This window comes from Pleurodeles waltl, chromosome 7 (assembly GCF_031143425.1).
Source record: "Pleurodeles waltl isolate 20211129_DDA chromosome 7, aPleWal1.hap1.20221129, whole genome shotgun sequence".
Lineage (NCBI taxonomy): Eukaryota > Metazoa > Chordata > Amphibia > Caudata > Salamandridae > Pleurodeles > Pleurodeles waltl.
Window position 1 is genome coordinate 100,005,977 of NC_090446.1, and position 15,939 is coordinate 100,021,915.

The 15,939-nt window shown below is 48.4% G+C and overlaps 1 protein-coding gene across 2 annotated transcripts in view; it reads right to left on the minus strand.

Moving 5' to 3' along the window:
• LAMA5 (laminin subunit alpha 5) overlaps nt 1–15,939 on the minus strand; it is a 467,726-nt gene that overhangs the window by 93,188 nt on the left and 358,599 nt on the right. For both annotated transcript variants that reach the window (XM_069243153.1, XM_069243152.1), the window contains exon 63: nt 14,009–14,165. In XM_069243153.1, coding sequence (XP_069099254.1) covers nt 14,009–14,165 — 157 coding nt within the window. The remainder of the gene's footprint in view (nt 1–14,008; nt 14,166–15,939) is intronic.

A 15,939-nucleotide genomic window follows, 5' to 3' on the forward strand; every position in this document is an offset into this window, starting at 1 on the left:
CTAGGAACTGTGAAAATTGCACTAAGTGTCCACTTTTAAAACAGCTATTTGTCAATAACTTGAAAAGTATACATGCAATTTTTATGATTTAAAGTTCCTAAAGTACTTACCTGCAATACCTTTCAAATGAGCTATTACATGTAGAATTTGAACCTGTGGTTCTTAAAATAAACTAAGAAAATATATTTTTCTATAACAAAACCTATTGGCTGGATTTGTCTCTGAGTGTGTGTACCTCATTTATTGTCTATGTGTATGTACAACAAATGCTTAACACTACTCCTTGGATAAGCCTACTGCTCGACCACACTACCACAAAAATAGAGCATTAGTATTATCTATTTTTACCACTATTTTACCTCTAAGGGGAACCCTTGGACTCTGTGCATGCTATTCCTTACTTTGAAATAGCACATACAGAGCCAACTTCCTACAAAGAGCTTAAGGCGGTTCACATGGATCACCCTCTTGGGGCTCCTGCTTGTGCCCAGGTCCACCAGGTAGGTGACCTGACTCTTCCTTTCTAGCACTGGGTAAGGGCCACTCCATTTGTCCTGGAGTGCCCTGGGAGCCACAGGCTCCAGAACCCAGACTTTCTGCCCTGGTTGGAACTCAACCAGTGCAGCCTTTTGGTCATACCAAAACTTCTGGAGCTGTTGGCTGGCCTCAAGGTTTTTGGTTGCCTTTTCCATGTACTCTGCCATTCTAGAGCGAAGGCCAAGTACATAGTCCACTATGTCTTGTTTAGGCTCATGAAGAGGTCTCTCCCAGCCTTCTTTAACAAGAGCAAGTGGTCCCCTTACAGGGTGACCAAACAGAAGTTCAAAGGGTGAGAATCCTACTCCCTTCTGTGGCACCTCTCTGTAAGCAAAAAGCAGACATGGCAAGAGGACATCCCATCTCCTTTTGAGTTTTTCTGGGAGCCCCATGATCATGCCTTTTAATGTCTTGTTGAATCTCTCAACTAAGCCATTAGTTTGTGGATGGTATGGTGTAGTGAATTTGTAAGTCACTCCACACTCATTCCACATGTGTTTTAGGTATGCTGACATGAAGTTGGTACCTCTGTCAGACACCACCTCCTTAGGGAAACCCACTCTGGTAAAGATACCAATGAGGGCCTTGGCTACTGCAGGGGCAGTAGTCAACCTAAGGGGAATAGCTTCAGGATACCTAGTAGCATGATCCACTACTACTAGGATGTACATATTTCCTGAGGCTGTGGGAGGTTCCAGTGGACCAACTATGTCCACACCCACTCTTTCAAAGGGGACCCCCACCACTGGAAGTGGAATGAGGGGGGCCTTTGGGTGCCCACCTGTCTTACCACTGGATTGACAGGTGGGGCAGGAGAGGCAAAACTCCTTAACCTTCTGGGACATATTGGGCCAGTAGAAGTGGTTGACTAACCTCTCCCACGTCTTGGTTTGTCCCAAATGCCCAGCAAGGGGAATATCATGGGCTAAGGTCAGAATAAACTCTCTGAACGACTGAGGCACTACCACTCTCCTAGTGGCACCAGGTTTGGGGTCTCTGGCCTCAGTGTACAGGAGTCCATCTTCCCAATAGACCCTATGTGTTCCATTTTTCTTGCCCTTGGACTCTTCAGCAGCTTGCTGCCTAAGGCCTTCAAGAGAGGGACAGGTTTCTTGTCCCTTACACAGCTCTTCCCTTGAGGGTCCCCCTGGGCCTAAGAGCTCAACCTGATAAGGTTCAAGCTCCAAAGGCTCAGTTCCCTCAGAGGGCAGAACTTCTTCCTGAGAAGAGAGGTTCTCTTTTTCTGACTGTGTTGCAGTTGGTTTCCCAACTGACTTTCCTTTTCTCTTGGTAGGCTGGGCCATTTTTCCAGACTCCAGCTCTACTTTTTCACCCTGTGCCTTGCATTGTGCTCTTGTTTTTACACACACCAGTTCAGGGATACCCAGCATGGCTGCATGGGTTTTTAGTTCTACCTCAGCCCATGCTGAGGACTCCAGGTCATTTCCAAGCAGACAGTGTAGGAAGTTGGCTCTGTATGTGCTATTTCAAAGTAAGGAATAGCATGCACAGAGTCCAAGGGTTCCCCTTAGAGGTAAAATAGTGGTAAAAAGAGATAATACTAATGCTCTATTTTGTGGTAGTGTGGTCGAGCAGTAGGCTTATCCAAGGAGTAGTGTTAAGCATTTGTTGTACATACACATAGACAATAAATGAGGTACACACACTCAGAGACAAATCCAGCCAATAGGTTTTGTTATAGAAAAATATCTTTTCTTAGTTTATTTTAAGAACCATAGGTTCAAATTTAACATGTAATATCTTGTTTGAAAGGTATTGCAGGTAAGTACATTAGGAACTTTGAATCATTTCAATTGCATGTATACTTTTCAAGTTATTCACAAATAGCTACTTTAAAAGTGGACACAGTGCAATTTTCACAGTTCCTGGGGGAGGTAAGTTTGTGTTAGTTTTACCAGGTAAGTACGACACTTACAGGGTTCAGTTCTTGGTCCAAGGTAGCCCACCGTTGGGGGTTCAGAGCAACCCCAAAGTCACCACACCAGCAGCTCAGGGCCGGTCAGGTGCAGAGTTCAAAGTGGTGCCCAAAACGCATAGGCTAGAATGGAGAGAAGGGGGTGCCCCGGTTCCGGTCTGCTTGCAGGTAAGTACCCGCGTCTTCGGAGGGCAGACCAGAGGGGTTTTGTAGGGCACCGGGGGGGACACAAGCCCACACAGAAATTTCACCCTCAGCAGCGCGGGGGCGGCCGGGTGCAGTGTAGAAACAAGCGTCGGGTTCGCAATGTTAGTCTATGAGAGATCTCGGGATCTCTTCAGCGCTGCAGGCAGGCAAGGGGGGGGTTCCTCGGGGAAACCTCCACTTGGGCAAGGGAGAGGGACTCCTGGGGGTCACTTCTCCAGTGAAAGTCCGGTCCTTCAGGTCCTGGGGGCTGCGGGTGCAGGGTCTCTCCCAGGCGTCGGGACTTAGGATTCAAAGAGTCGCAGTCAGGGGAAGCCTCGGGATTCCCTCTGCAGGCGGCGCTGTGGGGGCTCAGGGGGGACAGGTTTTGGTACTCACAGTATCAGAGTAGTCCTGGGGTCCCTCCTGAGGTGTTGGATCTCCACCAGCCGAGTCGGGGTCGCCGGGTGCAGTGTTGCAAGTCTCACGCTTCTTGTGGGGAGCTTGCAGGGTTCTTTCAAGGCTGCTGGAAACAAAGTTGCAGCCTTTCTTGGAGCAGGTCCGCTGTCCTCTGGAGTTTCTTGTCTTCTCGAAGCAGGGGCAGTCCTCAGAGGATGTCGAGGTCGCTGGTCCCTTTGGAAGGCGTCGCTGGAGCAGGATCTTTGGAAGGCAGGAGACAGGCCGGTGAGTTTCTGGAGCCAAGGCAGTTGTCTTCTGGTCTTCCTCTGCAGGGGTTTTCAGCTAGGCAGTCCTTCTTCTTGTAGTTGCAGGAATCTAATTTTCTAGGGTTCAGGGTAGCCCTTAAATACTAAATTTAAGGGCGTGTTTAGGTCTGGGGGGTTAGTAGCCAATGGCTACTAGCCCTGAGGGTGGGTACACCCTCTTTGTGCCTCCTCCCAAGGGGAGGGGGTCACAATCCTAACCCTATTGGGGGAATCCTCCATCTGCAAGATGGAGGATTTCTAAAAGTCAGAGTCACCTCAGCTCAGGACACCTTATGGGCTGTCCTGACTGGCCAGTGACTCCTCCTTGTTGCTTTCTTTGTTCCCTCCAGCCTTGCCTCCAAAAGTGGGGGCCGTGGCCGGAGGGGGCGGGCAACTCCACTAAGCTGGAGTGCCCTGCTGGGCTGTGACAAAGGGGTGAGCCTTTGAGGCTCACCGCCAGGTGTTACAGCTCCTGCCTGGGGGAGGTGTTAGCATCTCCACCCAGTGCAGGCTTTGTTACTGGCCTCAGAGTGACAAAGGCACTCTCCCCATGGGGCCAGCAACATGTCTCTGGTGTGGCAGGCTGCTGGAACTAGTCAGCCTACACAGACAGTCGGTTAAGTTTCAGGGGGCACCTCTAAGGTGCCCTCTGTGGTGTATTTTACAATAAAATGTACACTGGCATCAGTGTGCATTTATTGTGCTGAGAAGTTTGATACCAAACTTCCCAGTTTTCAGTGTAGCCATTATGGTGCTGTGGAGTTCGTGTTTGACAGACTCCCAGACCATATACTCTTATGGCTACCCTGCACTTACAATGTCTAAGGTTTTGTTTAGACACTGTAGGGGTACCATGCTCATGCACTGGTACCCTCACCTATGGTATAGTGCACCCTGCCTTAGGGCTGTAAGGCCTGCTAGAGGGGTGTCTTACCTATACTGCATAGGCAGTGAGAGGCTGGCATGGCACCCTGAGGGGAGTGCCATGTCGACTTACTCGTTTTGTCCTCACTAGCACACACAAGCTGGCAAGCAGTGTGTCTGTGCTGAGTGAGAGGTCTCCAGGGTGGCATAAGACATGCTGCAGCCCTTAGAGACCTTCCTTGGCATCAGGGCCCTTGGTACTAGAAGTACCAGTTACAAGGGACTTATCTGGATGCCAGGGTCTGCCAATTGTGGATACAAAAGTACAGGTTAGGGAAAGAACACTGGTGCTGGGGCCTGGTTAGCAGGCCTCAGCACACTTTCAATTGTAAACATAGCATCAGCAAAGGCAAAAAGTCAGGGGGCAACCATGCCAAGGAGGCATTTCCTTACACAACCCCCCCCCAAACGAAAGAGGATGAGACTAACCTTTCCCAAGAGAGTCTTCATTTTCTAAGTGGAAGAACCTGGAAAGGCCATCTGCATTGGCATGGGCGGTCCCAGGTCTGTGTTCCACTATAAAGTCCATTCCCTGTAGGGAGATGGACCACCTCAACAGTTTAGGATTTTCACCTTTCATTTGCATCAGCCATTTGAGAGGTCTGTGGTCAGTTTGAACTAGGAAGTGAGTCCCAAAGAGGTATGGTCTCAGCTTCTTCAGGGACCAAACCACAGCAAAGGCCTCCCTCTCAATGGCACTCCAACGCTGCTCCCTGGGGAGTAACCTCCTGCTAATGAAAGCAACAGGCTGGTCAAGGCCATCATCATTTGTTTGGGACAAAACTGCCCCTATCCCATGTTCAGAGGCATCAGTCTGCACAATGAACTGCTTAGAATAATCTGGAGCTTTCAGAACTGGTGCTGAGCACATTGCTTGTTTCAGGGTGTCAAAGGCCTGTTGGCATTCCACAGTCCAGTTCACTTTCTTGGGCATTTTCTTGGAGGTGAGTTCAGTGAGGGCTGTCACAATGGATCCATATCCCTTCACAAACCTCCTGTAATACCCAGTCAAGCCAAGGAATGCCCTGACTTGAGTCTGGGTTTTTGGAGCTACCCAGTCCAGAATAGTCTGGATCTTGGGTTGGAGTGGCTGAACTTGGCCTCCACCTACAAGGTGGCCCAAGTAAACCACAGTTCCCTGCCCTATCTGGCATTTGGATGCCTTGATAGAGAGGCCTGCAGATTGCAGAGCCTTCAAAACCTTCTTCAGGTGGACCAGGTGATCCTGCCAGGTGGAGCTAAAGACAGCAATATCATCAAGATAAGCTGTGCTAAAGGACTCCAAGCCAGCAAGGACTTGATTCACCAACCTTTGGAAGGTGGCAGGGGCATTCTTTAAACCAAAGGGCATAACAGTAAACTAATAATGCCCATCAGGTGTGGAGAATGCTGTTTTCTCTTTTGCTCCAGGTGCCATTTTTATTTGCCAGTACCCTGCTGTCAAGTCAAAGGTACTTAAGAATTTGGCAGCACCTAATTTGTCTATGAGCTCATCAGCTCTTGGAATTGGATGAGCATCTGTCTTGGTGACAGAATTGAGCCCTCTGTAGTCCACACAAAACCTCATCTCTTTCTTTCCATCTTTGGTGTGAGGTTTGGGGACTAAGACCACTGGGCTAGCCCAGGGGCTGTCAGAGCGCTCAATTACTCCCAATTCCAGCATCTTGTGGACTTCCACCTTGATGCTTTCCTTAACATGGTCAGACTGTCTAAAGATTTTGTTTTTGACAGGCATGCTGTCTCCTGTGTCCACATCATGGGTACACAGGTGTGTCTGACCAGGGGTTAAGGAGAAGAGTTCAGGAAACTGTTGTAGGACTCTCCTACAATCAGCTTGCTGTTGGCCAGAGAGGGTGTCTGAGTAGATCACTCCATCTACTGAGCCATCTTTTGGGTCTGATGACAGAAGATCAGGGAGAGGTTCACTCTCTGCCTCCTGATCCTCATCTGTTACCATTAACAGATTTACATCAGCCCTGTCATGGAAGAGCTTAAGGCGGTTCACATGGATCACCCTCTTGGGGCTCCTGCTAGTGCCCAGGTCCACCAGGTAGGTGACCTGACTCTTCCTTTCTAGCACTGGGTAAGGGCCACTCCATTTGTCCTGGAGTGCCCTTGGAGTCACAGGCTCCAGAACCCAGACTTTCTGCCCTGGTTGGAACTCAACCAGTGCAGCCTTTTGGTCATACCAAAACTTCTGGAGCTGTTGGCTGGCCTCAAGGTTTTTGGTTGCCTTTTCCATGTACTCTGCCATTCTAGAGCGAAGGCCAAGTACATAGTCCACTATGTCTTGTTTAGGCTCATGAAGAGGTCTCTCCCAGCCTTCTTTAACAAGAGCAAGTGGTCCCCTTACAGGATGACCAAACAGAAGTTCAAAGGGTGAGAATCCTACTCCCTTCTGTGGCACCTCCCTGTAAGCGAAAAGCAGACATGGCAGGAGGACATCCCATCTCCTTTTGAGTTTTTCTGGGAGCCCCATGATCATGCCCTTTAATGTCTTGTTGAATCTCTCAACTAAGCCATTAGTTTGTGGATGGTAAGGTGTAGTGAATTTATAAGTCACTCCACACTCATTCCACATATGTTTCAGGTATGCTGACATGAAGTTGGTACCTCTGTCAGACACCACCTCCTTAGGGAAACCCACTCTGGTAAAGATACCAATGAGGGCCTTGGCTACTGCAGGGGCAGTAGTCGACCTAAGGGGAATAGCTTCAGGATACCTGGTAGCATGATCCACTACTACCAGGATATACATATTTCCTGAGGCTGTGGGAGGTTCTAGTGGACCAACTATGTCCACACCCACTCTTTCAAAGGGAACCCCCACCACTGGAAGTGGAATGAGGGGGGCCTTTGGATGCCCACCTGTCTTACCACTGGTTTGACAGGTGGGGCAGGAGAGGCAAAACTCCTTAACCATGTTGGACATATTGGGCCAGTAGAAGTGGTTGACTAGCCTCTCCCACGTCTTGGTTTGTCCCAAATGTCCAGCAAGGGGAATGTCATGGGCCAATGTTAGGATGAACTCTCTGAACAGCTGAGGCACTACCACTCTCCTAGTGGCACCAGGTTTGGGGTCTCTGGCCTCAGTGTACAGGAGTCCATCTTCCCAATAGACCCTATGTGTTCCATTTTTCTTGCCCTTGGACTCTTCAGCAGCTTGCTGCCTAAGGCCTTCAAGAGAGGGACAGGTTTCTTGTCCCTTACACAGCTCCTCCCTTGAGGGTCCCCCTGGGCCTAAGAGCTCAACCTGATAAGGGTCCAGCTCCAAAGGCTCAGTTCCCTCAGAGGGCAGAACTTCTTCCTGAGAAGAGAGGTTCCCTTTCTTTTGCTGTGTTGCAGTTGGTTTCCCAACTGACTTTCCTTTCCTCTTGGTAGGCTGGGCCATTCTTCCAGACTCCAGCTCTACTTGTTCACCCTGTGCCTTGCATTGTGCTCTTGTTTTCACACACACCAGTTCAGGGATACCCAGCATTGCTGCATGGGTTTTTAGTTCTACCTCAGCCCATGCTGAGGACTCCAGGTCATTTCCAAGCAGACAGTCCACTGGGATGTTTGAGGAGACCACCACCTGTTTCAGGCCATTGACCCCTCCCCATTCTAAAGTAACCATTGCCATGGGATGTACTTTTCTCTGATTGTCAGCGTTGGTGACTGTGTAAGTTTTTCCAGTCAGGTATTGGCCAGGGGAAACCAGTTTCTCTGTCACCATGGTGACACTGGCACCTGTATCCCTCAGGCCCTCTATTCTAGTCCCATTAATTAAGAGTTGCTGTCTGTATTTTTGCATGTTAGGCGGCCAGACAGCTAGTGTGGCTAAATCCACCCCACCCTCAGAAACTAGAGTAGCTTCAGTGTGGACCCTGATTTGCTCTGGGCACACTGTTGATCCCACTTGGAGACTAGCCATACCAGTGTTACCTGGATGGGAGTTTGGAGTGGAACCTTTCTTGGGACAGGCCTTGTCTCCAGTTTGGTGTCCATGCTGTTTACAGCTATGACACCAGGCCTTTTTGGGATCAAAGTTTTTACCCTTGTACCCATTGTTTTGTGAAGAGGCTCTGGGCCCACCCTCCTGTGCAGGTTTTTGGGGGCCTGTAGAAGACTCTTTACTATTTTTAGTTTTGGTTGTCTCATCACCCTTCCCCTGGGGAGTCTTTGTGACCCCTTTCTTTTCGTCACCCCCTGTTGAAGTCTTGGACACCCTTGTCTTGACCCAATGGTCCGCCTTCTTTCCCAATTCTTGGGGAGAAATTGGTCCTAGGTCTACCAGATGCTGATGCAGTTTATCATTGAAACAATTACTTAACAGGTGTTCTTTCACAAATAAATTGTACAGCCCATCATAATTACTTACACCACTGCCTTGAATCCAACCATCTAGTGTTTTCACTGAGTAGTCTACAAAGTCAACCCAGGTCTGGCTCGAGGATTTTTGAGCCCCCCTGAATCTTAGGGGTGTCTTACCTATACTGCATAGGCAGTGAGAGGCTGGCATGGCACCCTGAGGGGAGTGCCATGTCGACTTACTCGTTTTGTCCTCACTAGCACACACAAGCTGGCAAGCAGTGTGTCTGTGCTGAGTGAGAGGTCTCCAGGGTGGCATAAGACATGCTGCAGCCCTTAGAGACCTTCCTTGGCATCAGGGCCCTTGGTACTAGAAGTACCAGTTACAAGGGACTTATCTGGATGCCAGGGTCTGCCAATTGTGGATACAAAAGTACAGGTTAGGGAAAGAACACTGGTGCTGGGGCCTGGTTAGCAGGCCTCAGCACACTTTCAATTGTAAACATAGCATCAGCAAAGGCAAAAAGTCAGGGGGCAACCATGCCAAGGAGGCATTTCCTTACAGACAGTCTACTGGGATGTTTGAGGAGACCACCACCTGTTTCAGGCCATTGACCCCTCCCCATTCTAAAGTTACCATTGCCATGGGATGTGCTTTAGTTTGATTGTCAGCATTGGTGACTGTATAAGTTTTTCCAGTCAGGTATTGGCCAGGGGAAACCAGTTTCTCTGTCACCATGGTGACACTGGCACCTGTATCCCTCAGGCCCTCTACACTTGTCCCATTAATAAAGAGCTGCTGCCTGTATTTTTGCATGTTAGGAGGCCAGGCAGCTAGTGTGGCTAAATCCACCCCACCCTCAGAGACTAGAGTAGCTTCAGTGTGGACCCTGATTTGCTCTGGGCACACTGTTGATCCCACTTGGAGACTAGCCATTCCAGTGTTACCTGGATTGGAGTTTGGAGTGGAACTTTTCTTGGGAGAGGCCTTGTCTCCAGTTTGGTGTCCAGACTGACTACAGTTTCGACACCAGGCCTTTTTGGGATCAAAGTTTTTACCCTTGTACCCAGGATTGTTTTGTGAAGAGGCTCTGGGCCCACCCTCCTGTGCAGGTTTTTGGGGGCCTGTAGAAGACTCTTGACTATTTTTATTTTTGGCTGTCTCACCACCTTTCCCCTGGGGAGGTTTTGTGACCCCTTTCTTTTGGTCACCCCCTGTGGAAGTTTTGGACACCCTAGTCTTGACCCAATGGTCCGCCTTCTTTCCCAATTCTTGGGGAGAAATTGGTCATAGGTCTACCAGATGCTGATGCAGTTTATCATTGAAACAATTACTTAACAGGTGTTCTTTCACAAATAAATTGTACAGCCCATCATAATTACTTACACCACTGCCTTGAATCCAACCATCTAGTGTTTTTACTGAGTAGTCAACAAAGTCAACCCAGGTCTGGCTCGAGGATTTTTGAGCCCCCCTGAATCTAATCCTATACTCCTCAGTGGAGAATCCAAAGCCCTCAATCAGGGTACCCTTCATGAGGTCATAAGATTCTGCATCTTTTCCAGAGAGTGTGAGGAGTCTATCCCTACACTTTCCTGTGAACATTTCCCAAAGGAGAGCACCCCAGTGAGATTTGTTCACTTTTCTGGTTACACAAGCCCTCTCAAAAGCTGTGAACCATTTGGTGATGTCATCACCATATTCATATTTAGTTACAATCCCTTTGGGGATTTTCAACATGTCAGGAGAATCTCTGACCCTATTTATGTTGCTGCCACCATTGATGGGTCCTAGGCCCATCTCTTGTCTTTCCCTCTCTATGGCTAGGATCTGTCTTTCCAAAGCCAATCTTTTGGCCATCCTGGCTAACTGGATGTCCTCTTCACTGGAGTTATCCTCAGTGATTTCAGAGTTGTTGGTCCCTCCTGTGAGGGAACCAGCATCTCTGACTATTATTTGTGGAGTCAGGGCTTGAGTAGCCCTGCTCTCCCTAAGTAGGACTGGAGGGGGGGAATTTCCCTCCAAGTCACTATCTTCATCCTCTGAGTTGCCACCCTCAGAGGGATTGGCCTTTTCAAACTCTGCCAAAAGCTCCTGGAGCTGTATTTTGGTAGGTTTGGGGCCTATTGTTATTTTCTTTAGTTTACAGAGTGACCTTAGCTCTCTCATCTGTAGATGGAGGTAAGGTGTGGTGTCGAGTTCCACCACAGTCACATCTGTGCTAGACATTTTGCTTCTAAAAGTTGGAATACTTTTTAAGAATCTACAACTAGTTCTAGGTTCTAATTCAAACTTTTACAAACTTTTAAACTCTAAAAGAAATGCTAAACAGGATCTAACACAAGGCCCTAGCAGGTCTTTTAAGAATTTAGAAAACTTTTCAAATTGCAAAAATCAATTTCTAATGACAATTTTGGAATTTGTCGTGTGATCAGGTATTGGCTGAGTAGTCCAGCAAATGCAAAGTCTTGTACCCCACCGCTGATCCACCAATGTAGGAAGTTGGCTCTGTATGTGCTATTTCAAAGTAAGGAATAGCATGCACAGAGTCCAAGGGTTCCCCTTAGAGGTAAAATAGTGGTAAAAAGAGATAATACTAATGCTCTATTTTGTGGTAGTGTGGTCGAGCAGTAGGCTTATCCAAGGAGTAGTGTTAAGCATTTGTTGTACATACACATAGACAATAAATGAGGTACACACACTCAGAGACAAATCCAGCCAATAGGTTTTGTTATAGAAAAATATATTTTCTTAGTTTATTTTAAGAACCACAGGTTCAAATTTAACATGTAATATCTTGTTTGAAAGGTATTGCAGGTAAGTACATTAGGAACTTTGAATAATTTCAATTGCATGTATACTTTTCAAGTTATTCACAAATAGCTATTTCAAAAGTGGACACAGTGCAATTTTCACAGTTCCTGGGGGAGGTAAGTTTTTGTTAGTTTTACCAGGTAAGTAAGACACTTACAGGGTTCAGTTCTTGGTCCAAGGTAGCCCACCGTTGGGGGTTCAGAGCAACCCCAAAGTCACCACACCAGCAGCTCAGGGCCGGTCAGGTGCAGAGTTCAAAGTGGTGCCCAAAACGCATAGGCTAGAATGGAGAGAAGGGGGTGCCCCGGTTCCGGTCTGCTTGCAGGTAAGTACCCGCGTCTTCGGAGGGCAGACCAGGGGGGTTTTGTAGGGCACCGGGGGGGACACAAGCCCACACAGAAATTTCACCCTCAGCAGCGCGGGGGCGGCCGGGTGCAGTGTAGAAACAAGCGTCGGGTTTGCAATGTTAGTCTATGAGAGATCAACGGATCTCTTCAGCGCTGCAGGCAGGCAAGGGGGGGGCTTCCTCGGGGAAACCTCCACTTGGGCAAGGGAGAGGGACTCCTGGGGGTCACTTCTCCAGTGAAAGTCCGGTCCTTCAGGTCCTGGGGGCTGCGGGTGCAGGGTCTTTTCCAGGCGTCGGGACTTAGGTTTCAGAGAGTCGCGGTCAGGGGAAGCCTCGGGATTCCCTCTGCAGGCGGCGCTGTGGGGGCTCAGGGGGGACAGGTTTTGGTACTCACAGTCGGAGAGTAGTCCGGGGGTCCTCCCTGAGGTGTTGGTTCTCCACCAGCCGAGTCGGGGTCGCCGGGTGCAGTGTTGCAAGTCTCACGCTTCTTGCGGGGAGTTGCAGGGGTCTTTAAAGCTGCTCCTTGAAACAAAGTTGCAGTCTTTTTGGAGCAGGTCCGCTGTCCTCGGGAGTTTCTTGTCGTCGTCGAAGCAGGGCAGTCCTCAGAGGATTCAGAGGTCGCTGGTCCCTTTGGAAGGCGTCGCTGGAGCAGAGTTCTTTGGAAGGCAGGAGACAGGCCGGTGAGTTTCTGGAGCCAAGGCAGTTGTTGTCTTCTGGTCTTCCTCTGCAGGGGTTTTCAGCTGGGCAGTCCTTCTTCTTGTTGTTGCAGGAATCTAATTTTCTAGGGTTCAGGGTAGCCCTTAAATACTAAATTTAAGGGCGTGTTTAGGTCTGGGGGGTTAGTAGCCAATGGCTACTAGCCCTGAGGGTGGGTACACCCTCTTTGTGCCTCCTCCCAAGGGGAGGGGGTCACAATCCTAACCCTATTGGGGGAATCCTCCATCTGCAAGATGGAGGATTTCTAAAAGTTAGAGTCACCTCAGCTCAGGACACCTTAGGGGCTGTCCTGACTGGCCAGTGACTCCTCCTTGTTGCTTTCTTTGTTCCCTCCAGCCTTGCCGCCAAAAGTGGGGGCCGTGGCCGGAGGGGGCGGGCAACTCCACTAAGCTGGAGTGCCCTGCTGGGCTGTGACAAAGGGGTGAGCCTTTGAGGCTCACCGCCAGGTGTCACAGCTCCTGCCTGGGGGAGGTGTTAGCATCTCCACCCAGTGCAGGCTTTGTTACTGGCCTCAGAGTGACAAAGGCACTCTCCCCATGGGGCCAGCAACATGTCTCTAGTGTGGCAGGCTGCTGGAACTAGTCAGCCTACACAGACAGTCGGTTAAGTTTCAGGGGGCACCTCTAAGGTGCCCTCTGGGGTGTATTTTGCAATAAAATGTACACTGGCATCAGTGTGCATTTATTGTGCTGAGAAGTTTGATACCAAACTTCCCAGTTTTCAGTGTAGCCATTATGGTGCTGTGGAGTTCGTGTTTGACAGACTCCCAGACCATATACTCTTATGGCTACCCTGCACTTACAATGTCTAAGGTTTTGTTTAGACACTGTAGGGGTACCATGCTCATGCACTGGTACCCTCACCTATGGTATAGTGCACCCTGCCTTAGGGCTGTAAGGCCTGCTAGAGGGGTGTCTTACCTATACTGCATAGGCAGTGAGAGGCTGGCATGGCACCCTGAGGGGAGTGCCATGTCGACTTACTCGTTTTGTCCTCACTAGCACACACAAGCTGGCAAGCAGGGTGTCTGTGCTGAGTGAGAGGTCTCCAGGGTGGCATAAGACATGCTGCAGCCCTTAGAGACCTTCCTTGGCATCAGGGCCCTTGGTACTAGAAGTACCAGTTACAAGGGACTTATCTGGATGCCAGGGTCTGCCAATTGTGGATACAAAAGTACAGGTTAGGGAAAGAACACTGGTGCTGGGGCCTGGTTAGCAGGCCTCAGCACACTTTCAATTGTAAACATAGCATCAGCAAAGGCAAAAAGTCAGGGGGCAACCATGCCAAGGAGGCATTTCCTTACAGTCTTTTAACAAACAGCACAGACAAAGTGAAATACATGTCCGTTCTGCAAAGTAACTCGTGCATGACCCTTGAGACATTCTGTGGCATAAAGTGTATTTGACAGGGTTCACCAATACTTGTTTTTGCTGCTATAACTAACACACAACTACTACTTTGTTTCTTCAGGTTTGTCAAGCAGGCTTAACATATTGAACAAACACTGACCCTCTATCCTTCTCCAAAAGAAGCCTAAAAGCAGAAAGCATTCTTACCACAAAGGTGGAGGGGTAGCCACCCACATAGAAGACCACCTGGTTGGGATTCAAGTTGAGCAGCCCCTGCTTGCCCTTGGATGTACCATCTGCCTTTGTCTCATGAAGGTTCTGTTTCTTCTCCACAATCACCGACATGTGACCATACTGGAGTATTCTGCGTGGCGCATGGTGGACATTATGACAAAGGGACAAGAAAGCGGAATGAAAAAGTAATGCAAGTCAGATGAGAAATGGCAAAAAGTGAAATGAATAATAGAAAGCAAACCTGAGCAGAATTAAGCCAAACATCATTAATGCTCAGCACGTCTGGATATTGCCAAATGCAAGTGTTATTTTCACATAATAAAAAGAGATTAATTTCCATGTCTCCGGCATTATCAACTCTTACTGCCACATGCATCTTCGCCCCCCACCACATTTTGACAAATTCTGATTTTGAAGCAAGACTTGCTCTGGAAATATCAGTCTCCAGCTGGTGTATAAAGCATACTGCATCAAAGAAACCCTTTTTGTAAATTACAGCACTATGCACTGCTGCATATTTATGCCACAATCTGACACACAAAAGAAGCATGCCATTACAGGGAGTGCAGAATTATTAGGCAAATGAGTATTTTGACCACATCATCCTCTTTATGCATGTTGTCTTACTCCAAGCTGTATAGGCTCGAAAGCCTACTACCAATTAAGCATATTAGGTGATGTGCATCTCTGTAATGAGAAGGGGTGTGGTCTAATGACATCAACACCCTATATCAAGTGTGCATAATTATTAGGCAACTTCCTTTCCTTTGGCAAAATGGGTCAAAAGAAGGACTTGACAGGCTCAGAAAAGTCCAAAATAGTGAGATATCTTGCAGAGGGATGCAGCACTCTTAAAATTGCAAAGCTTCTGAAGCGTGATCATCGAACAATCAAGCGTTTCATTCAAAATAGTCAACAGGGTCGCAAGAAGCGTGTGGAAAAACCAAGGCGCAAAATAACTGCCCATGAACTGAGAAAAGTCAAGCGTGCAGCTGCCACGATGCCACTTGCCACCAGTTTGGCCATATTTCAGAGCTGCAACATCACTGGAGTGCCCAAAAGCACAAGGTGTGCAATACTCAGAGACATGGCCAAGGTAAGAAAGGCTGAAAGACGACCACCACTGAACAAGACACACAAGCTGAAACGTCAAGACTGGGCCAAGAAATATCTCAAGACTGATTTTTCTAAGGTTTATGGACTGATGAAATGAGAGTGAGTCTTGATGGGCCAGATGGATGGGCCCGTGGCTGGATTGGTAAAGGGCAGAGAGCTCCAGTCCGACTCAGACGCCAGCAAGGTGGAGGTGGAGTACTGGTTTGGGCTGGTATCATCAAAGATGAGCTTGTGGGGCCTTTTCGGGTTGAGGATGGAGTCAAGCTCAACTCCCAGTCCTACTGCCAGTTCCTGGAAGACACCTTCTTCAAGCAGTGGTACAGGAAGAAGTCTGCATCCTTCAAGAAAAACATGATTTTCATGCAGGACAATGCTCCATCACACGCGTCCAAGTACTCCACAGCGTGGCTGGCAAGAAAGGGTATAAAAGAAGGAAATCTAATGACATGGCCTCCTTGTTCACCTGATCTGAACCCCATTGAGAACCTGTGGTCCATCATCAAATGTGAGATTTACAAGGAGGGAAAACAGTACACCTCTCTGAACAGTGTCTGGGAGGCTGTGGTTGCTGCTGCACGCAATGTTGATGGTGAACAGATCAAAACACTGACAGAATCCATGGATGGCAGGCTTTTGAGTGTCCTTGCAAAGAAAGGTGGCTATATTGGTCACTGATTTGTTTTTGTTTTGTTTTTGAATGTCAGAAATGCATATTTGTGAATGTTGAGATGTTATATTGGTTTCACTGGTAATAATAAATAATTGAAATGGGTATATATTTGTTTTTT